Consider the following 23,604-nt stretch of genomic DNA (forward strand, 5'->3'; position numbering starts at 1 on the left):
TAGTGATATGTGATAATTTTATTCCACATTTTAATTATAAAAGGTAGTCTCCAAGTAAAATCGTGATGTTGAAAAGTCTTGTAAATAAAAACATAGAAGATACTAAAAAAACATAGGGCGGAATCGTCCCAGATTTGCATGAAGTGCGGTGGCGGGAGGGAAAAAGTTCAAAAGTTAATAAATTCTGATCACAAAGATAAAAGCAAAAAACTGCGGATGCTGGAAATCCAAATCAAAAACAAAAATACCTGGAAAAACTCAGCAGGTCTGGCAGCATCTGTGGAGAGGAGCACAGTTAACATTTCGAGTCCGCATGACTCTTCAACAGAACTAAGGAAAAATAGAAAAGGGGTGAAATATAAGCTGGTTTAAGGGGGGGGTTGGGACAAGAAGAGCTGGATAGAGGGCCAGTGATAGGTGGAGATAACCAAAAGATGTCACAGACAAAAGGACAAAGAGGTGTTGAAGGTGGTGATATTATCTAAAGGAATGTGCTAATTAAGGGTAGAAAGCAGGACGAGCAAGGTACAGATAGACCTAGTGGGTGTGGGTGGGGTGAAGGAATCGAAAAAGGCTAAAAGGTAGAGATAAAACAATAGATGGAAATACATTTAAAAATAATGAAAATAGGTGGGAAAAGAAAAATCTATATAAATTATTGGAAAAAACAAAAAGGAGGGGGAAAATCAGAAAGGGGATGGAGGAGAGAGTTCATGATCTAAAATTGTTGAACTCAATATTCAGTCCGGAAGGCTGTAAAGTGCCTAGTCGGAAGATGAGGTGCTGTTCTTCCAGTTCGCGTTGAGCTTCACTGGAACAATGCAGCAAGCCAAGGACGGACATGTGGGCATGAGAGCAGGCTGGAGTGTTGAAATGGCAAGCGACAGGGAGGTCTGGGTAATGCTTGCGGACAGACCGAAGGTGTTCTGCAAAGCGGTCACCCAGTCTGCGTTTGGTGTCTCCAATGTAGAGGAATCCGCATTGGGAGCAATGAATGCAGTAGACTAAGTTGAGGGAAGTGCAAGTGAAATGCTGCTTCACTTGAAATGAGTGTTTGGGCCCTTGGACGGTGAGGAGAGGGGAAGTGAAGGGGCAGGTGTTACATCTTCTGCGGTTGCATGGGAAGGTGCCGTGGGAGGTGGTTGAGGTGTAGGGGGTGATGGAGGAGTGGACCAGGGTGTCACGGAGGGAACGATCCCTACGGAATGCCGCTGTGGGGGTGAAGGGAAGATGTGTTTGGTGGTGGCATCATGCTGGAGTTGGCGGAAATGGCGGAGGATGATCCTTTGAATGCGGAGGCTGGTGGGGTGATAAGTGAGGACAAGGGAGAGGACATGTTTCTGGGAGGGAGAAGAAGGTGTGAGGGCGGATGCGCGGGAGATGGGCCGGACATGGTTGAGGGCTCTGTCAACCACCGTGGGTGGAAAACCTCGGATAAGGAAGAAGGAGGACATGTCAGAGGAGCTGTTTTTGCAAGTGGCATCATCGGAACAGATGCGACGGAGGTGAAGGAACTGAGAGAATGGGATGGAGTCCTTACAGGAAGCGGGGTGTGAGGAGCTGTAGTTGAGGTAGCTGTGGGAGTCGGTAGGCTTGTAATGGATATTGGTGGACAGTCTATCACCAGAAATTGAGACAGAGAGGTTAAGGAAGGGAAGGGAAGTGTCAGAGATGGACCATGTGAAAATGATGGAGGGGTGGAAATTGGAAGCAAAATTAATAAATTTTTCCAGGTCCAGACGAGAGCATGAGCAGCACCGCAGTAATCATCGATGTACTGGAGCAAGAGTTGTGGGAGGGGGCCGGAGTAGGACTGGAACAAGGAATGTTCCACATACCCCATAAAGAGACAGGCATAGCTGGGGCCCATGCGGGTACCCATAGCCACACCTTTTATTTGGAGGAAGTGAGAGGAGCTAAAGGAGAAATTGTTCAGTGTGAGAACAAGTTCAGCCAGACGGAGGAGAGTAGTGGTGCATGGGGATTGTTGGGGCCTCTGTTCGAGGAAGAAGCGGAGAGCCATCAGACCATCCCGGTGGGGTATGGAGGTGTAGAGGGATTGGACGTCCATGGTAAAGAGGAGGTGGTTGGGGCCAGGGAACTGGAAATTGTTGATATGATGTAGGGTGTCAGAGGAATCACGGATGTAGGTGGGAAGGGACTGGACAAGGGGAGAGAGAATGGAGTCAAGATAGCAAGAAATGAGTTCCGTGGGGCAGGAACAGGCAGAAATTCTGATCACGGTTGGTTGCATGGGTGAACACATTTTGTCACTTTACAATCTGGAAACATATTCACCTTCACTGAATAATGTGTAATAGTGTCTTTAAGCTTCATTGACAGGCTTTGCAAGTCCTCCCACTGCACCCCCCCCACCCCCCACCACCAGCAGTTCAGCTGCACGCAGCTGGTTCACGAGTGATTCTGGAGGGAAAAGTGTGTGTGTGGCAGGGCCGTTCAGACCCTTGTGCAAGCACTCTCCCAAGCACACGGATCCTTCCCGCAACACACTCATCTCAATGTCTTGAGCATTTTCAGTGCTGCCTGTTGGGGTTCGCTTTCAGTTGACCATCTGAGCTGACCTGCATCTCCGCCCACCCAATGAACACACTCCCATGCAGCACCTGACCTCACCCACCATGACCCTCGTTTCACTTTCGATCTGGCAAGCATGGTCCTGCTACATTTTTTCCTGCACTTCCCCCGTTCTTTTACCCTCCCCCAGTCACCCATTTCCTTTCCCCCATCATTGTCGATCCCCCTGGCATCACCTTCCACCTCTCCTCCATGATCTACCAGCCACAACCCTTTTCTTTAGGGGATGTCCAGTTGAACATGCTCGTTCCCTTCCTTCCCAAAAATCCCCCCCCGCCATCCGCATTAACTTCCCTGACCTCCTCCTTCCCATCCTCAGGATCCGTGTCTGCCTCCGAGTCCCCACTAACCACCGTTGCTGTCCCTTCTACTAATACCGTCGCATCCTCACCATCCCGCCCTACTGCCTCACTCTGTCCTTGGTCGTTCTCACCGATTCCCGTGTACCACGCTGTCCCTTTGTTCGCTCCCCAGGAGGCAGTCATGGACTCACCAGAGCCTTCCCTTGCACGTTCACCTGGACATCCCCTGCTCAGGACTCCTTCCCCCCTTGGAACTGCTTCTGCTGTTGGAACTCCTCGCCCCCATCTCCGCCCCCCACCCCAGGAGCTCCTTACTCCCCCATCCCAGACTCCATTCGTCCGGTTCTTCCTCCTTCCTGACTCCTCCAGACACCCTCACTACTTCCGCCACCCTTACTCCTTCCCCTCTCCACACTCCTTCCTCCATCCTTACTCCTTCCCCTTTCCTGGCTCCTTCAGACATCCTTACTTCTCCCTCCACCCTTATTTCTTCCTCCACCCTTATTTCTTCCTCCAACCTTACTCCTTCCCCCTTCCCGACTCCTTTCCCTCTCCGGACTCCTTCCTCCCCCTGGACTCCTTCCCCTCTCTGGACTCCTTTGCCCCACCCCAGACTCCTTCCCTTACCCCTTCCTCCCCCCTTACACCTACCTCTCCAGTTGCCATCTTCTCCCGCGTTACCACCTCCTCTCCCCATAGTCCCTCCCTCCTCCAAACCTCACACCCCTGTGACACCTTTGGTCCCCCCGTCAACCCCAACCCTCCGACACCTTCATTACCCCTCTCCCAACCTCATCCCCACCACCCCCTGTGCCACCCCTTCCTCTCCCACCCTCCTGGTACATCTTCGTCTCCCAAACATAGCTAGACTTTCCTCTCCACCCCCTTAACGATCATCCGTTGTGAGCAGACCCTCAATGGTGACTTTCCACTTTCCGTGAGCTGTTCACGGTGGAGGTGGAGCCATGTCCATGAGAATCCACCAAGCATGCCTTGGATTTTCCTCCAGGGTCCCGTTGCTGTCAGGCTCCAGCATCTTCTGCTCCTCGATGTCCGTGATGTGAGCAAGGCCATGGCAGTAAGTCCCGACTTCTACATGTCACACTTGTCAAGGAGTGTTCTGTACCGGCATGCTTCCCCGCTGACTTGGGTGGATTCAGTGTGGGGGAATGTTTCTGGCGGGCTTATAATGATGTGCAGATGTATTACAATGAGGTTCCCAACTTCTAACGGCGGGAAACGTGGTCCACCATTGACGGGCAGAGCGGAAGATTACAAACTGGTTTCATGACGTTGTGAAACCGATTTTTGGCTGCCTTGTCATATTATCCGCTTATGCCGCCAAACAATATGCCCACCATGCAGCTGCCAATGGGCATGGAAAATTCCGCCCATATTGTACAGGTAGTTGCACCACCACTAATATTTGATAACATATCACTGAATTATCAGTTTTTTTGACTATTACTCCATTAACCCATTTTCTTATTTCCTCATCTGTCCTTTGAACTCATTGGGCGGAATTTTCCCATATTTGCACTAAGTGCGGTAGCGGGCGGGTAAAACGATGTCTTACCCACCAGGCATGATGGTGAGTTTTCACGCCGCATCGTCCCAAACCCTACTCATTATTTATGCATTCCAGGAAACATGCCATTACCATGGCAGACGGGCTCTTATTCGCCCACCTGCCATCACCCCACCACCGCATCATGCCGGGCGCCGTGTTTAAAGTCCAGCCACAAGCACAGCGCTCATTGCCTTCAGCTCACCACTGCTGCATGGAAGACATGGCCAGCAAAGGAAAAAAGACCGCAGGCCCCCACTTCAACGACAGGTCCCTCGAGCGACTGCTGGATCCCTTGGAGGCCCACTGAGATGTCCTATAACCCCCCCCTGATCACAGGATGGGCAGCAATGTGACCAATCCAGCTTGGGAGGTGGTGGCAGCGGTGGTCAGCGCAAATACCCTTCAGAAGAGGACGGCCACCCAGTGCCGCAATAGGATGAATGATCTCTGTTCTGCCAGGGTAAGTCACTCTTCTCATCACTCTCAACTCGCACACTCACAAACCCATCACACATCCACAGGGCCCTCACTCACTGCCAGTTCAAGGGACATCATCACTCACTCTCTCACACACACCATCATTGTCCTCATCCTGAACTTGGGACCACTCATCACCCACACAGGCCAGGCATACTTATCATCTGGCCTGGCAGGTGTCTTGCTTACTCTTTCTTCATCTCTATCCATGCAGGGCAAGAGAGAGAGGTTGTAGACTGGTGGCAGAATGCCTGAAATCAAGGTCCTCACGGACTTTGAAAACAGAGTCATCCAGCTGGCCTGCAGCCACCTGGACCGGTCGTGTGCTGACCACAAGGTCGGCGCTGCTCTACCAAGTGCAACATCCATCAGACAGCCATGCCATGCCATGAGTGATGTGTCCTGTTTCACAGGCCGCTGCCATGCACTAATTATCTCTCCTTGCTTTCGCAGGCACATTTGCCAAACAGCCGACAGAGTCCATGACCCAGGGTGTCCAATCAAGCCCTGAAGAAACCTCTGGAGAAGAATCTGGAGGCACCCTCCCTGAAGTCCCATCACAGCGCTCACCCACACCCTCCATCAGTGCAGAGACACACACCTCAGTGGGACCTAGCTTTAGCGTAGCCCCGGATCGCCATCTGGTGAGCACATCGCGCTGTCTGATCCACAGCAGGCAGCGGCAGGGACTTCCCAGGTGTCCGGCACTCAGAGGACTGCTGGAGGCCAGAATGTTGCTGAGTCTGAGTCAGATGATGAGCCTCTGGACTCGGTCAAGTTACAGTTGCTGGAACTGCAAAGGCAAGCTTGGGAACATCAGGAAGGGATGTCAGCTGCACTCCTCAGGTTGCAAGGCACAATGGAGGGGTCAGTCTACTTTCAGTCTGAGGTGATAGCGCCAGCATGCCAAAGCACCAAGGTCAACACTGGTAGAGTGGCGGTCGCCATGGAGACCTTGGTCCAGGACTTCGCTCTGCACTGCTGCGTGGGCTCAACTCCACTGCTGATGCCATAGTTGGCTTCCAACAGTGTGTACACAAGAGGGATGCCAGGCAGCTCGTTCTCACTCCAGCTATCCCTGCTCCTCGAGAAGTCAGCCTGGGGCCCCTGGGCACCCATAGGGAGGAGGATCAGCAAGTGAACACCCTGGTGCCATCCATCCCGCTGACCCTAAGAATGTCTGGCCTATCCAACTCCCCTCTTCCTGTGACCTCAGCAGCTCTAGCTCCACAGGCTGAGGAGGGTGTCACTGCCACACATGACCCGAAAGCAGGCCGGGCCATCCAAGTCACGGCCCTCCAGAGGACGCCCGCCAAAGTCATCACAGACATGACGTTGCAGTCAGCAGGCTGCCTCCACCTCTGCTGTGGATGTCCGGGGAGCAACAAGATGTAGCAGCAGGATTAGGAACGTTAAGGAGGATTAGATGCACAGCCTGGGCACGGGTGTTAATCACTTGTACATACTGTTCACTATTGTCAGTAAACTCCCAAGAATGTCTCCCTGCCTATGGCTCCTTGTTCTGATGAGCAGTGTTCGTGTCACTCAGACGTGAAACCATTCTGCACAAGATAAAAGGCTGGTGTCTCAGTCCAGGGCCTCTTTCCTGTGCTCTGTGCAGCCTTCAAACCAAAGTAATGGTTGGGCCTCATACTCCCTGGAAACATTATTGATGCCTGCATCTCGGCGGTGCTTGTCATTGCTGCCAGAATGTAGTGGACAGGCGCCACAGAGTTCCATCATTCTCTCGATGTACTCTCAGCATCTTTAAGGAGGGGCTGTCCCCCATCTCTTCAGCATCTGTGACCATTGATATCGTGCTCCACTTCCTGAAGGGCTCAGGTGCTGAAGGTGGACACGGCATCAGAACTTTGAAAGTTTCATGGCTGCGTCTCTATGATATGACCCTGATCATGGAGCGCAAATGAGTTGCCCTCGGCCAGACAGGAGTCAGACATTCTCAGAGGCTATGTGAAGATTTATGGAGTATTCTCACTGCATATCATAATCATCCTCCTGCAATCGAGCAACAATTAGGGCCTCCAGTGCCTCTCCATGATAAGAGCATTCTCACAGAGGGTATTCATGCTGCCAGAGGCCAGACTGGCCAAACAACCACAAATGCGCTGTGAAGATCTATGGGGTCTCCTCACTGCATGTCATCATCCTCCACAAATCTGGCAACTATGAGGGCCTCCCAAGCGTGCCTGCCTCGCCTAGCCAGTGAGAGGGCCTCATCCCCATCGTCGTCACCACCGAGGACCCCCTCATCCTCATCCCCATCGGCATCCTCCTCATCGGAGGAGACATGCAGCTCCTTCATCTCTTCAGCCAGCTCGTCTCCCCGTTGGAGCACCAGGTTGTTAAGGGCGCTGTAGACGATGACGACAATGCGTGACCTGCTCTCCGGACTGAATTGCAGGGCTCCACCAGACCGGTCCAGGCACCAGAATTTCTTCATCAGCATCCCGATAGCTTGCTCCACCAAGTTGTGAGCTGCAGCATGAGGCTGCCACATGGGTGTCATGAGCCACGGCTTCTGCGAGGAGCCATCCCTGAAGCTTCTGTGGACCCTGGAAGACTCCAGGGATCTATGGCTTACTGAGGATGTAGGCTTTGTGCACACTTCCTGGAAACCGTGCGCACAACTGCAGGATGCTAGTCACATACCAGCTGCACACTCAGTGAGTGGAATCCCTGGGGGTTGATATAGTCCACCGTGTGTAGCAAAGGAGACCCGAGCGCCACATGGGTGCAGTCAATCACAGTCAATGATTGCTACATGGCCAGCATTGGTGAGGAGATTATACAACATGTGCAGCCCAATTGCCGCATGGTTCAGTAAAATGGCTGCGGACTTGCAGTCTGTGCTGGGGCGGTGGTGGGGGTTAAGGTCTGGAGCGCTTGTTGGCACTTCAGTGCCTCCTTGTGGGCTTGCAGTCTAGGAGCCTGCCCCCAATCATGCCACTGTGGCTGCGCCTGAACTGTCTCAGTTGCAGAGGAATGGTCAGTTTATACAGGTGTCCCTGCTGCGTGGCCACATCCCTTGCCTACCCTGCACCCCCACTTCGATTTCTTGTGCGCGGGATCCGACGCCAGGGCAGCAGTTGCCCACCCCCCACCCTGACAACAGTCGCTTCCGCAGCTGGGCAACAGTTGCCCCCGGACAACCCCCTCCGACAACAATCACCTCTGGGGCAGGGCAGCAGTTGCTCTTGGACACCCCTCCCGACAACATCGCCTCTGTGGCAGGGCAGCACTTCACCCCGGTGCCCCTGAAGCCTGCAAAGCAACAGGCAACCCTGGCGAGCTCTGCAGAACGACGCTGTTCAGTTCCCCCAAAGTGAAGGCCGCCAAGTGCATGTCGCCTGTGTGCTGTTGTGAAACACTTTGAAGTGCTTTCCCACCGACGTGGACAGTCGATCCTACGGGGGTCCAAGGGCCTGTCGGGATGGCCTTTTAATGATATGCTGATGCATTACAGTTATCTTCCCGACAACTGTTGGCGAGAAATGTGGCCCACCCCGTTGGCGGGCTGAGTGGACGATCGCAACCTCCCTTCCTGCTGTCATGAAACCGATCGTGCCATATTATCCGCGCACGTCACCTATCTCGCCCACTGCCACCAGGCAGGGAAAATTCTGCCCATTATCTCCACAAAAATCATCTGCAATAAATACTTGCTTCCTCCTCACCTAAAAGTCAAGGTACTGAATTACTGTGAATACTGCTCCCTCTGGTGGATACATCATAAATAACTTCTACCTCTTTACTGAGTATGGACACTAATTCAAGAAAAAATAAAATTTCTGGATTGTTCCTCAAGGTTTGTTCCTTCTCACAGAAAAAAAATCAGCTTGCAGAATAAGGAAGGGTGCTGCTTATTTGACCCACCATTTCCCGACCATTATACAGGCTTGTAATGCTCACTTCTGTCCCTGCTATTGTGATACTTCAAAACCTTCCCCTGACTTCAAATGCATCAATTCCACGACTAACTTGGAGTAAAATGTATTTCAATCTGTACAGTTGTGGAATGGTTCACAAGTTGCTTGCTAATGACCAAGGTCATGACTAGAGAAAATCATTTTTGTCTGAACTTTAAAAAAAATACTTGCCAGTCTATTCTTGGAGGACTGTAATCCTCAGAGCGCACTAAGCACACAAAAATAACCTGCTAGTGCTTCCTACTTGTGTATAACCTCTTTTTACTGTTGTTAGCAAACAGAGCAAAATATATGACCCTTAGTGGCAATCATGTGTAAAATGCAGAGTATAAATTACAACCTCAAGTAAGTTTTAAGACCTGCAAATCATCATTCATATGAATAATACATTGATACTGTTTTGAGCTTTTGATGGTTTGTGTAAAAACTGTGCATGCTACTGACCGTTGAAGTTTTCTGTAACCTCAGCATTGTTCTATTTTCATCTTAAAAGGTTGGAATATTAAGATTATGATCAAGATACCTAATACTTTTTATCAGGACACTTTGTATTTATGACTTCAGTGATAGAATTGACTGCTAGCCTATTCTGTCTTTTATGTCTGAAAAGATATTTTAATGAAAAGTTACATTGCTCTATTTAGTGTTTTATGTTTGACAAGTGTTGTATGCAGAAACTATTTTGTCAATTTATTATTTGAGTCCATTCATGTTTATGAAAATTAAATGTATTTAAGACAGGTTTTAAATGCTCTAAGATATGCATTTTTATCATGTTTTGTTCTATCTTCCAACTAAACAACATTCAGAAGTCTTTGGAAGAATTAGTTTGAGTGTATTTTCAGATGGCATTGATGATGAAACATCCATCATGCAGTACAAATACAGCAATGATATACCATTCCATATTGAAATGAAGGAACAAATTGACAGAAGATATACTAATTCTATGTCTGTACTTTTAATTTTGTCTTAGCTTGTTTAGTGTTGTTTTGGAACAACTAACCAAAGCAGAGAACGTAGATGGACATGCAACTTCTGGTGGCAAACATTCAGGTGGTTTTGATGTCAAAGCCCTCCGAGCCTTTCGTGTCTTGCGACCTCTACGACTTGTTTCTGGAGTACCTAGTAAGTTTCTGTGCTTTAAAAGCAGAGTTTATTTTTAACTTTTGGCCTGATTGATCCCTCTCTCTTCCTCCTAACTCCCTCTGGCCGTACAACCATCTGAGGAGTCTGCATTCCTCCACTTCTGGCTTAATTGTGTACTCCCAATTTCCTTTGCTTCTGCTTTGGGGGCCATGCCTTCAACTCTATAGGCCTAAACTATGGAATTCCCTCCTTAAACCTCTCCTCCTCTCGACCTCACTCTCCTCCTTTAAGATACTCCTTAAACCTACATCTTTCACCAAGGTTTTGGCCAACTGTCTCATATCTCCTATGTGGCTCGGTGGCAGATTTTGTCTGTTAATGCTTCAATACAGCACTTAGGAATGTTTTACTATGCTACAGGCACTATATGAATGCAAGTTGTTGTTTTTCAACTTTAATTTAGTCAGGGATTTGAATGTTATTTGTTATGTTGAGTATACTGAAACAAACAGTTTAGCAACAAAGAAATAGAAATGCCAGTTTTATTGTCAAAATAATTCTGATTCTTGGTTTGCTTCATTACATTTGAGTAATGTTCTGACTAAAGATTATTTTTGATATGCTTTATAATAGTATGTGAATTCCTAAAAACTAGCAAATTATCATTTTATTAATAAAGAGTAATCTTATTGAAGTTGTTTCTTTTACTCCTCTTCATATTTCCCAACAACTAATTTCTGAGGAGTGATAGGAAAATGAAAAATATCTATCTTTGTAAATTGAAATCTAATTTTTCAGATAATCAGAATAGTCTCATTTTAAACATTTTTAAATTTACTATTATGTTGTAGATTAGTTACATTCAGGAAAGAACAGCTCTGACCACACAATGTAGTGATATTGTAAATATATTCATGAATGATTACCCTGCTTCGTATTTCTAGAATAATCTCATGTATTAATCCTACACAACAGTTTAGTTAGAAGTATCAACCAGCAGAAATCTTAAAGGTTATGTTTACGATGTCATAACAATTCTCCCCTCTCTGCTCTTTTTTCTAAGATGTGTTATAATTATTATCTTATATCTAACCAAGTTGTTCTCCCTGTTATATGAAGGCTTGCAAGTTGTCTTGAATTCCATCATCAAAGCCATGGTTCCTCTTCTACATATTGCTCTACTGGTATTGTTTGTGATCATCATTTATGCTATCATAGGACTGGAGCTCTTTATAGGAAAAATGCACAAAACTTGTTACTTCAGTAACACAAGTAAGAATCCATTAATACTTTAATCAGTTTTGTAAATCTAACATGTATATCTACTTTTATCAAAAGGGTTACCTTCAATTAAAATAGTACTTTCTCTGAGCATGGATAGTGATAGGGAAGGTTTACTAGACCAATACCTGGAATGAGCAGGTTGTCTTATGAGGAAAGGTTGGACAGGCTAGGCTTGTATCCGCTGGTGTTTAAAAGAGTAAGGGGGCAACTTGATTAAAACATATAAGATCCTGAGGGGCCTTGACAGGGTGGATGCGGAAAGGATGTGTCCTCTTGTGGGAGAATCTAGAACTAGGGGTCACTGTTTAAAAATAAGGGGTCACCCATTTAAGACAGATGAGGAGAAATTTTTCTCTCGGAGGGTAGTGAGTCTTTGGAACTCTCTTCCTCAAAAGGCGGTGAAAGAAGAGTCTTTGAATTTTTTTAAGGCAGATCTAGGTAGCTTCTTGATAAGCAAGAGGTGAAAGGTTACCAGGGGTAGATGGGAATGTAGAGTTGAGGTTACAGTCAGATCAGCCATGATTTTATTGAATAGCAGAGCAGACTCAAGGGGCCGAGTGGCCTACTCCTCCAAATTCATATATTCATACGATGAAAGCCTTTGCCACGCTACACAGTTCTTCACTCGGCATTACTAGCCTAGACACCACATCCCCCTCATTGGGTCCCACTTGTGCCCTTCTGAAGATCAGTATGACTCATTTCATTCGGCAGTCAGCTTCCTTAAGCCACAACCCACTGAAGTCAGCGAACCAGCATCTTGCAGTGTATGAAGTCCATTCCCTGGTTTGCATCTGTTTCTTTCCTTTTTGTGTCACCCGTCTTGTAAGGATCATGACATTCAATGGCATTACCATTCCTGAATCCCCCACTGAATCAACACCCAGTGTGTTACCATTGACCAGAAACTGAACTGTGCCAGCCATATAAATACTGTGACCACAAGAGCAGGTCACAGGCTGGGGATTCTGTGGTGAGTAACTCACCACCTGACTCCCCAAAGCCTTACCACCACATGCAAGCCAGGAGTGTGATGGAAAATTCTCCACTTGCCTGGATGAGTGCAGCTCCAAAAACACTCAAGAAGCTCAAAATCATCCAGGACAAAGCAGACTGTTTTATTGGCACCCTACCAGCTACCTTAAACATTCACTTGCTCCATCATTGACGCATAGTGGCAACAGTGTGTACCATCTACAAGATGCACTGTAGCAACTTACCACGGCTCCTTCGGTAGCACCTTCCAAACCCACGACCTCTACAACCTAGGACAAGCGCAGCAGATGCATGGGAACGCCACCACCTGCAAGTCCCCTTCCAAGTCACACATCATCCTGACTTGGAACCATATTGCTGTTCCTTCACTGTCACTGGGTCAAAATCCAGAAACTCCCTTCCTAAAAGCACTGTGGGTATACCTATAACCACATGGACTGCAGTGGTTCAAGAAGGTGGCTCACCACCACGACCTCAAGAGCAGTTAGGAATGGGCATTAAATGCTGGTCTAGCCAGTCATGCCTATATCCTGTGAAAGAATAAATTAAAAAAAGGCAGTGGCTCAGTCCCTTATGAGGCTGACCTGCCACTACCAGAGTAGGTGGGATTCAATGTATTCAAGTCCCATCCTATTTCAGGGCTAATTCAACAGACAACCTCTGGAATAGCTGAATAGCATCAACCCATTTTACTTTTAAGCGCAATATACTGTATTTGTAAAAGTTCAGTTGATCTTTGCAATGTTGCAGAAGTACAAAATTGAAAATCAAGAAACATAGAAAATTAACAGCAAGCAATATACCATGTCACTAGGCAGGTAGTGCTGTTTTCTGTTCTTATGTAATTAAGTTTTAAAAATTTGCTATTGGTAAACACGACAGAGAACGGAAATGTTTCATCTTTTCTTGGACTTATTCCAAGTGGCGTAATATGGGTGCATCCATCTTGAAATTGATGACATTTCTCACCACTAAACAGATGTATAAGAATTTAGAAGTTATAAAATATTTATACTCATGAGGCATCCTTTTAGATTAATTGAAAGGCATGACAGCATTGGGCCAGTATTTGCTGTAGCAGAGCATCTAATGGGTCTGCTATTAGTTGGAATTTATGTTGCTTAGTTAAGTTTTTCAATTTTTGCACGGCAGGTTGCTGAAAGATTGGCCGGAATTTTACCAACCCATTGAAGATGGTTGGGAAGTGGGACAGGTGGGAAAATGGTGGCAAAAGGCTTTGGGAGGGAAGCCCGACATCTTTATGCCACCAGGGAATAGTCCCAGCGATGGGAATGGCAGTGGCTCAATTGCCTGCTAACCTGAGGTGGGCGGCCAATTAAACTAATCAATTGGCTTATTGACAATCATTTTACCATCCACTGGCATTTTACTGACATGGAACACTCCTCCCCACCTCCCCCACCCCCACACTCCGAATCCACCACCAATGCCAGCTGCATCGAGGTGAATTCCCAGTGGCTTCCTGGGGGAGGAGGGTGTTGAAGTGGATGGATACCTTGATTTCTTTAGGCTGCATGCACCAAAGAGAGGACTTTGGTGGCAACAGATGGCCAGGGTTCATCACTCCAATCACTGAAGCCTGTCTGCCTAGCCCACAAGAATAAAACTTTACAACTTTCCCAAGAAGGGTGCCTCAAAATAGATGCACCCTCTCCTTTTGTTTGCAGCCTCAGCAGCAGTCATCTCTCTCGGTGAAGCTGCCAAGGCTGCAGGGCTGCTGTCCCTCTGATTTCGCTGGCAATGTGGACGACCTGTAAGGATGATGGGCCCGCTGGTGGGCACTTAATTGGTAAAATAGCCATTGCAGTCCTGCTGCCCACCAGCACAGGCTCAGGTCATGCATTTTGTCCCAACAGTAGGACTTAATTCTTGCAGGTAAAATTTGGCCTGAAAGTTGGTGATATTGCGGTGAGGAATCCAGGACATCTGGAACCTCAGTGAACAAGGCTATCAACGATCTTAATCAATCAGATTGAAGGATTGAGAAATTAACAGTGCAAGGACTGAGAAAGACATGTAAGTTAGAATGGGTGAATTCAATGTCAAACCAGGTACAGAGAGAGAAATAAAGGGTGGGAAACAAAGATTGGATTAAGAATGAGAGAAAAAAAGAAAGGTTAACAAAAAAGCAGAAATTTTAAATTTGCATTTTTAATATCTCCAACAATTAATACCAGAAGGAATGAGAAAGTTCACTTGTAATGATTAATTTTCAATGTCAGAGAAGTTAATTGGCAGTAACTAAGATTTAACATGTTATTAAAAGGGTTCTTAAGATGAAATGACAAGACTTAACTTTCATCTTGAGTTTAGTTTGTATCTACTGCGCAAGTATGGCAACTTCATGCCATTTTGATGTATTTCAATGATGACGCAAACAGCAAAATGCTGTTTTCGCGAAGCTAATGGCAGAGCAGCGCGACTGGGACAGCAGTTTTTGGATATTCGTGTTTAATGCGCATATGCTCTCATCATTGTGCTCACCATTATGTTGACAGCATATTCTGGCCCATTGCATTTTCTCAAAAAATGGATCTTTTATTATTAACAAAAAGATTCATACACATTTTTTCAAACTTTGACTGCCTGCCTGGTTTTTATGTGCCTCATAGAGTTACTGAATTATGTTTTATGATTATTACTAAACTAAAATTTGCTTTTCTTGTTGTTTAACTTACATTTTTATTGTACAGATAATAAACAAGCATTTTTTATATTTGATGTATTAAAGTTAAGTTCAAAGTTTAATTACTTAAGCTAATATGACTTACCACCTTCTGTTTCCAGATGTGATAGCAGAAGATGAGCCAGCACCTTGTGCATTCTCAGAGAATGGTCGCCAATGCCCCATGAATGGTACAGAATGCAGGGGTGGGTGGCCGGGTCCAAATGGAGGCATCACAAACTTTGACAACTTTGCTTTTGCAATGCTGACTGTTTTTCAATGTATAACCATGGAAGGATGGACAGATGTCCTGTATTGGGTAAGTGATTGGCCAGAAAGTGCATTTCAATATGGACGACTCAAATAATATCAGAAGCAATATGCAGTATGTTCTTCACACAATATTTGTGTGACAATTTATCTGTAGAAATAAATAATTGTTTTCCATATATCAAAACAGTACAAATATTTAAAATTTGCCTTATGTTGGCATTTCTCAGAAAATATACAGTTAATTTACAGATTATAATTACGAAAGCACTTTGGCCTTTACCAAAATCCACAATTGATATTTTTGAAAAATTAAAGTAAGCACTTGTCATGGTTGGAGCTCTCTCATGGAGGCTAGTGTTTCTGATTTAAGAGCTGAAAACTGATGTGATATACTTTATATTATATACACAACATTTGTATTACAAAAATTTGGATGAGTAAACGTTATAATCGAGACAAATGTATAGATACATTTTCACAAAATGTTGGCCATTCAGACTCCCGCACTTGAATGCAATTTTAGCATTAAATGCTGCTTACTAATGGTACCTTTCATAATACTTCATTCATATTAACTTGTTAATTCATAAGGTGAGTTTAAGCAATCTCTAACCAGCTTCTTCTGCACTGCTTTTAATTTCTAATGTTAGAAAATAACTCTCTGACTGTTTATATAAGCACAGAGCTTTGGTTTCTCTGGCTAGAAAGCAATGCAAGCCAGCCAGTAACCCAGTACAGCTTGTTTTGGTACTTTATAAGTATTTCAGTACAATGTATTTGATTTCAGATTGTGCTTTTAATGTAAAAAAAAAATCCGAAGGCATTTAAGACATAAGAATGGATGCCAAACACTTCCAGAAGATTGAATGGAATTGGCAAAAGACATGGTTGAAGAGATAGATTTTAGGAGATTCTTGGATGTGGGAAGAGAGTGTGGAAGATTTGTTTAGGGAGCTTCTTCCAAATTTAGGACTGAGATCTTGAAGCCTCTGCCATTGAGATGGAGTAGATGAAGAAGGATTGCGAAGAAGTCCAAAGTTGGAAGAGCAAAAAGACAGGTACTTAGGGCTGCACGACATTGCAGGGCTACAGTGGAGCAAGTTGGAATGGTTTGGAAACAAGAATAAAGGTTTTGGCCAGAATAAGGCCAGAAAATGGGCACTGGAGTACTGATTAATCCACGCCTGTTACTTCTGATGCAGGCACCAAAACACTTGGTGCTGCACATTTAAATGATTGGAATATGCAACCAGCACTAAGCACACTGATGAATGCTGCACACCTGAGCAACGGGTGCAAAATTGTGAGAGGCTGGCACCACTTAAGACTAATCTGTATTACTAAAGCCAGCCTGCACCTCTTAAAGGGGAGGTGCATTCTTGCTGGAGAAGGGGCTGAAGTCGGTTGCAGAAGAAAGTGTGAGAAAGGTGAACACTGAAGTATGGCAAAGCATGGCAGCAAGTGTGCCCCAAGATTCTTTGACACTTTACTGGAGGCCTTGATCTAGGAAGTGCAGAGGAGGAGAGATGCCATCTACCCAGGAGGCGCTGCAGACAAACTCGAAGGCGGGAATGGGAGTACATAGCTGCGGCAGTCAGTGCCAGGAGTCTAGCCCTGAAGACCTGGATGTAGTATTGCAAGAAGATCAATGACCTTACTCAAGTGGCCAAGATGAGTAAACCCATTTTCAAATGCTATATCCGACCAATTGCACCACTAGTCTCAGGCATTTTCAAATCTGTCAATCAGGAATCACACCTAACATTCATAGCTTCACCTTACCCTCACACATTTCAGAATCACAGAGTCACAAAATTGTTACACCACAGAAGGAGGCCATTTGGTCCATTGTGTCTGTGCTGGCTCTCCAAATGAGTAATGCACCTAGTGCCATTTTCAGCCTTCTCCCCATAATCATGCATATTTTTCCTTTTCAGCGAATAATCCAATTCCCTCTTGAATGCCTCGATTGAACCTGCCTCTACCACACTCAGGCAGCGCATTCCAGGGGCAGCATTCTCCCCCCGCTGGGAGGGTTGTGCGGGAGCAGGCCCGGGCGGGTGCGTTCCTGATTGGTGCCCACTGTTGGGGGCACGCTGCCATTTTGCGTGGGCGGGCCAATTAAGGCTGTGCGCTCCTTGTGCAGGTGGGTGGTGAATTCCCAGAGCCGGGAGTGTGCTCTTTCGCGCGTGTGCATGAAAGAGCGCACAGATCTCCCTGAGGCAAAGTAGCGCCTCAGGGAGATCGGTTGAAGTTATAAAAATTCTTTAAAGGCTGGAAAAATTTTTCCTGACATGTCCCCTCATGTGACACTGTCACATGAGCTGGGACATGTCCACTACTTTTATTGAAAAATATTCTGAACATTTTAAATCCCTCATGAAACCTCATCCCACCTGTGTCTGAGGTTTCATGCTTTTTCTGAAGGCCGCCTGGGCTCTTCGCCTACCCGCCAACCTAAAGGTTGGACAGGCAGGTCCATTAACCACTTCAATTAGTTTTTCAATGGCCTTAATAGGCCGTTGACAGGTCAGTGGGCGCGCAGCCAAGTTGACTGTGCACCCGCCGAACTGACAATCCCTAAATGACGCGGGGAGACGTCGGGACACACGCCTGACGTCACCCCGTATTATCTTACGTGTCAGTGAGCGGGCTCCACCCCCACTCGCTGACTGGAAAAAGCTACCCCAGATCTTAATCATGTGCTGCTTGAATAAGTTTCTCCTCATGCCTCCATTGCTTCTTTTGCCAATTACTTTAAATCTGTGCTCTCATGTCCTCGATCCTTCCACCAGTGGGAACAGTTTTTCCTTATCTACTCTGTCCACACCCCTCATGATTTTGAATACCTCTCTGGAATCTCCTCTCAAATCTTCTCCTGTCCTAGGAAAACAGTTCCAACTTCTCCAATATATTCAAGTAATTTGAAGTTCCTCATCTCTGGTATTGATCTCGTAAATCTTTCCTGCAGTCTCTCTAATGCCTTCACATTTTTCCTAAAGTATGGCGCCCAAAACTGGATGCCACACCAGTTGAGGCAGAACCAGTGTTTTATACAAGTTGAACATAATCCTGCTGTTGTACTGTATGTCCCTATTAAGCCTATTGTATGCTTTATTAACCACTCTGTCAACTTGTCCCGCCATCTTCAGTGATTTATGCATATATATACCCAGGTCCCTCTGCTCCTGTACCCCCTTTAGAATAATGTTCTTTCTTTTATATTATCTCTCCTCATTCATTGTCCCAAAATGAATCACTTCACGCTTCTTTGCATTGAACTAATTTCCAGTTGTCTGCCCATTCCACCAACTTGTCTATTTCCTTTTGAAGTTCCACACTATCATCCCCATAATGATTCCAAGTTTCATAACAATCACAAATTTTGAAATTGCGCCCTGTACGCCAAGGTCTAGGTCATTAATATGATTCAGAAAAGGCAAGGGTCCCAACACCGACCCCTGCAGAGCTCCTCTACAAATCTTCCTCCAGTCCGAAAAACATCCATTAAACACCACCCTCTGTTTCCTGTCACTCAGCCAATTTTGTACCCATGTTGCTACTGTCCCTTTTATCCCCTGATTTATAACTTTGCTCACAAGTCTGTTGTGTGGCAGTGTACCGAATGCATTTTGGAAGTCCATGTGCACCACATCATTTAGCTTTGCTGCCAGCTATTCAACTATGACAGACATATCTCCTAAACCATTGCACTGCATTCACTGACCTTCCCACTTGCTTGCAGTGCAAGGTGACGCATAACTGCAGGAAGCAGAACCTAAGTGGACAAACACAACTGCCATGTCCTTACCCTGATGGAGGGGATGGCACCATGACTGAGGCAGTAGCCAGCAGCGGGGCTTTAACCATCGAAGATGATAGTATGCTAATACCTATTTCTTTTTCTCACATCCTGCTAAACCTTCATCCCATAATTTCATCTGATTTACAAGCAGTAGGTGGTCTTGCTTTGCCCACTCATTACAACCCTAGTCTTCTGCCTTTCTTCTTTCAGATACCCTAGAACTGCCACCTGGCTAGGCAGTGGTGGAAGAGAAGGAAGTAGAAGAGCAGGAAGACAGTAATGAGGAAGAAATTCACTCCCACACTCAGAGCCTCCAGTTCAGAAACAGACCATGTCCAATACCTTAAGGACAGGATTTGTACATTGTGAGGAAGCAGGTATGAATGGCCTGCAGCCAGGGCAGGAGACAAGGGTAGCACAAGTGACAGCTCAGAGGAAGGCAAGCTTGACACGAGTTCTGCTGCAGATGAACACTTCAATGGGGCATTGTAGAGGAAAGGCTGATGGGCATGCACACAGAAATGTTTGAGTCATTGGAAGGCCTGCTAGAAAACCTGCGGTCATTCTCGAGCATGCAAGAGCCTGGCACCAACTTGGCACAGGATTTTGTGCACAGCTTGGACCCCATCCTGCATGAAAGTGGTGGCCAACTCCATGAGAACACTTGCAGGTCCAACCATGATGCACAGTCTGTTGGCTGATGTCTCAGCTTCCATTGTAGCACAAGCACAAGCCATCCAATGTTTGGATGCTGCAGTGGAAAGTCAGATTCAAATATTTGAATCTCAGCTTGCTGCCACAAAAACCCTGACTACTGCTTTCATAGCTGTGAATACTATAGTGCAAAGGACTTAAAGGTTCTCACAGTGGTCCAACAATCTGTCCTACAACACATTGCTATGAGTGCTGAAGTGTCATCCTGTGTGAGTGGTGGTGGCATTGCCTGCTGTCCTCTCTTAGGATGACAGCATTTGTTCACCCACCCTGCTACATCTTGAGTGCCCTTCCCGTTGCCTATCAGTCAGCCAGCTCATTCTGCTGCCCATGCCAAGATGATGTAGGCCCAGAGCTGCTTGAGGTCGTCATACAAGGTCATTTACAGCATCCTCCCACAAAGTCAGTAGCCATGTACAGCTAGCGAGAGGTAGAGCTGAGTTGGAGCAGAAGGATAGGCAAAGGCACAAGGAGTATAGAAATAGGAGGATAGAATAGATGAATGCGAGGCTGGAAAGATGGTGCAGGAGGGAGGTGTTATGACAATGCAGTTGGTAATGGCTGAGTTATTCAAACCCCAGAGGGAAACTTGAACAACTGTCATAACTTACATTTTCAATTGGTATGTTTGAGATGCAGCTCTGAATTCAGGAATAAGACCACCGAGCCTTGAGAGGTGTTTTATATAAAATTAAATTAAACATTTGTTCATTTAACAAAAAATTAAACACATACACGTGTTGACAAATTACTACCATAATAACTTTTAAACAAATCCCCAAATTAACACCTCCAGGTAAATCCCCACCAAGACAACGGTAACCCATTGACTTTAAACAGAAACCAGGCAAAGCACATTTGACCTTATGAATTCAAAATGAGGACCCTTGCAATTTGGTTCCTTTGCAGACACTGTTGTAGGTTTAAAGGCTGGTTAGATCTTAAATGCCTCTGACTTACACAAGAACTTTTTCTGTTTAAACCTAGCTTTTTCTTTGAATATAAATTTTCCATGGTATCACTAGGCTTTTCTTTACAACTTCTAACAATAACATTTTCATCCCACGAACTTTATTAGTAATATAACCACATTGCTTGGCATCACCCAGCTAGGTGCAAGATTTTACTTCCACTCTTGAATGCTTTATTCAACAAATGCAAATTTACACTACCTTCTATCCTCCTTACTGTTTATCTAATTAACACCTCAAAACTACTATATATCAAAGCACCCAGAATAGCTGGCTTTAATCCAATTAAGACGCACACAGACACACACCCCACTACAATACCTCTTTAAAAATAATTTCCAATAACATTATAGACATTAATATCTCTTCATGACAGGAGGGCTTTACATTCCTGGGGCATAAGGAACCGTTCTAAGGAAGGTGGAATCTGTACAGGGCAGTCGGGTTGTACCTCATCAGAACCAGGATCAATATCCTTGCAAAGTGGTTTGCTAGTGCTATTGGGAGGCTTTAAACTAATTTGGCAGGAGGATGGGAACCAAGGGAAACAATTTGCACAAAAGTTTAGGAGGAACAGAAAGCATTCAAATAACAAGTAGGTATTAGATGAGGTCAGCCTAAAAGGGAATGCAGTAAGCTCCAAATTAGGTTTACAGTGCATCCATATCAACGCACAAATTTTGCTAAATAAGGTTGGTGAGCTACAGGTGCAGAACATGTGAATATGATGTCATGTCAGTAACAGAGAGCTGACTTGAAAGAGGGCTGGACTGGGTTCTAAATATTCCTGGATGCAAGCTGTTCAGAAAAGATAGGGAAGGACAGAAATTAAAAGGAGTTGCAGTATTGATTAAGGAAAATATTACCATGCTGGAGAGAGAGATGCCCTAGAAGAATCAAGGACAGAATCTCTTCGGTTAGAATTAAGAAACAATAGAAATGCTTATGCGCTACTGGGTGTATTCAATAAGCCACTAACTAGTGGGAAAGATAGAGGAGCAAATTTGCAGGGAGATTACAGAAAGGTGTAAAACCTATATTGTAGTGATGATGGGGAATTTTAATTATCTTAATGTAGACTGGCTTGGAAATTGTGTTAAGGGCAGAGATGCATTATGTTTCTGATATAACAAGGAAGGAAGCATTGCTGGATCTGCTTCTGGTGACTGAGGTTGGACAAGTGTCAATAGGGGAACATGTAGGGAATGGTGATCATAGCACCATAAGTTTTAGGCTAGCTATGGAAAGAGCCAAGGAGCAATCTAGAGTAGAAAAAAATAATTAGAGAGGGCCAATTTCAGTGGGGTGAGAACAAATCTATCCCAGGTAAATTGGAATCACAAATTGAGAGGTAAAACTGTAATGGAGCATTGGGCTGCCTTTAGAGAATAGATAATTCGGTTACAATCGAGGTTCATTCTTATCATGGGTAAAGGTAGGGCAACCAAAAAAGAGCTCCCTGGATAACAAAAGAGATAGAGTATAGAGAGTAAGGTGAAAAGGGGTGCATATGACAGATATTAGGTTGATTATTACTAGTGAGAACCGGCTGAATATAGAGAGTTCAGAAGGGAAGAAAAAATGAAAATAAGTGAAGCAAAGAGAGTTTGATAAAATTCTGACAGCTAACATTAAAGGGAATCCAAAAAGGGTGGTAAGAGGAGGGGTGGGGCTAATTAGGGACCAAAACGTGGGTGCATGCATGGAGGCAGAGGGACACGACTGAAGTATGAAATGGGTACTTTGCATTTGTTTTACAAAGAAGAAGATGCTGCCCGAGTCATAGTGAAAGAGATGGTAGTCAAGATACCAAATGGGCTAAAAATTGATAAAGAGGAGTTAATAGAATGGTTGGCTGTATTCAAAATTGATAAGTCACCAGGCTTGGATGGGTTGCATCTGAGGATGCTGGGGAAAGTAGGGGTTGAAATTGCAGAGGTGCTGGCCATAATCTTCCAAATCCCCTTAGGTATGGGGGTGATGGCAAAGTATTGGAGAATTGCAAATATTACACCCTTGTTCAAAACAGGGTGTAAGGATAAACCCAGCAATTAAAGGTCTGTTAGTTTAACCTCAATGGTGGGCAAAATTTTAGAAATAATAATTCTGGACATAACAATTACTTGGACAAGTGTGTATTAATTCAGGAAAGCCAGCACGGATATGCTATGGGAAAATCGTATTTATCTAAGTTGATTTAGTTTATTGATGAGGTAACAGAAAGAGAATTGATGAGGGTAATGTGGTTGATGTGATATATACGGACTTCCAAAAGGCGTTTGATAAAGTGCCACATAATAGGTTTTTCAGCAAAGTTGAAGCCCATGAAATAAAAGGGACAGTGGCTGCATGGATACAAAGTTGGCTGAGTGTAAGGAGGCAAAGTATAGTGGTGAATGGTTGTTTTTCAAATTGGAGGAAAGTACATAGTGTGGTTCCCCAGAGGTTGGTACTGGGACCAATGCTTTTCTTAATACATACTACTGACCTATTCTTGGGTGTACTGGGCACAGTTTCAAAATTTGCAGATGTCACTAAACTTGTAAATATTGCGAACCAAGAGAAGGAAAACAATAGACTTAAAGGGGGCATGAAAAGACTGGTGGAATAGTTGGACACATGGCAGGTGAAATTCAGTGCCGAGAAGTGTGAAGTGAATCATTTTGTTAGGAAGAATGTGGAGAGGCAATATAAAATAAAGGGTTGTTAAGAATCCCGACTTACCTGATTTCTGAGCTGAGGTCGGGAAACTCAAGTTCCGACATGTCCCAGGAGTTTCCACGCACGTGCAGATCGGGAGTGAACTGCGCATGCGCAATTCAGCATTATGAGATCTTTGGGCCGGGACAAGTTCCCTGTTCACCTGAGTGGGAATACATAGTGCAGAAACCTGAT

General features: G+C 45.3%; 1 protein-coding gene across 1 annotated transcript in view; it reads left to right on the plus strand.

The window, feature by feature from the left end:
• Positions 1-23,604, plus strand: part of cacna1db (calcium channel, voltage-dependent, L type, alpha 1D subunit, b) — a 681,678-nt gene that overhangs the window by 215,767 nt on the left and 442,307 nt on the right. The window contains exons 5-7 of the mRNA XM_078543507.1: positions 9,868-10,019; positions 11,100-11,252; positions 15,069-15,265. Of these exons, the coding sequence (XP_078399633.1) occupies positions 9,868-10,019; positions 11,100-11,252; positions 15,069-15,265 (502 nt within the window). The remainder of the gene's footprint in view (positions 1-9,867; positions 10,020-11,099; positions 11,253-15,068; positions 15,266-23,604) is intronic.

The sequence above is a fragment of the Cetorhinus maximus genome, chromosome 6 (assembly GCF_964194155.1).
Source record: "Cetorhinus maximus chromosome 6, sCetMax3.hap1.1, whole genome shotgun sequence".
Taxonomy (NCBI): domain Eukaryota; kingdom Metazoa; phylum Chordata; class Chondrichthyes; order Lamniformes; family Cetorhinidae; genus Cetorhinus; species Cetorhinus maximus.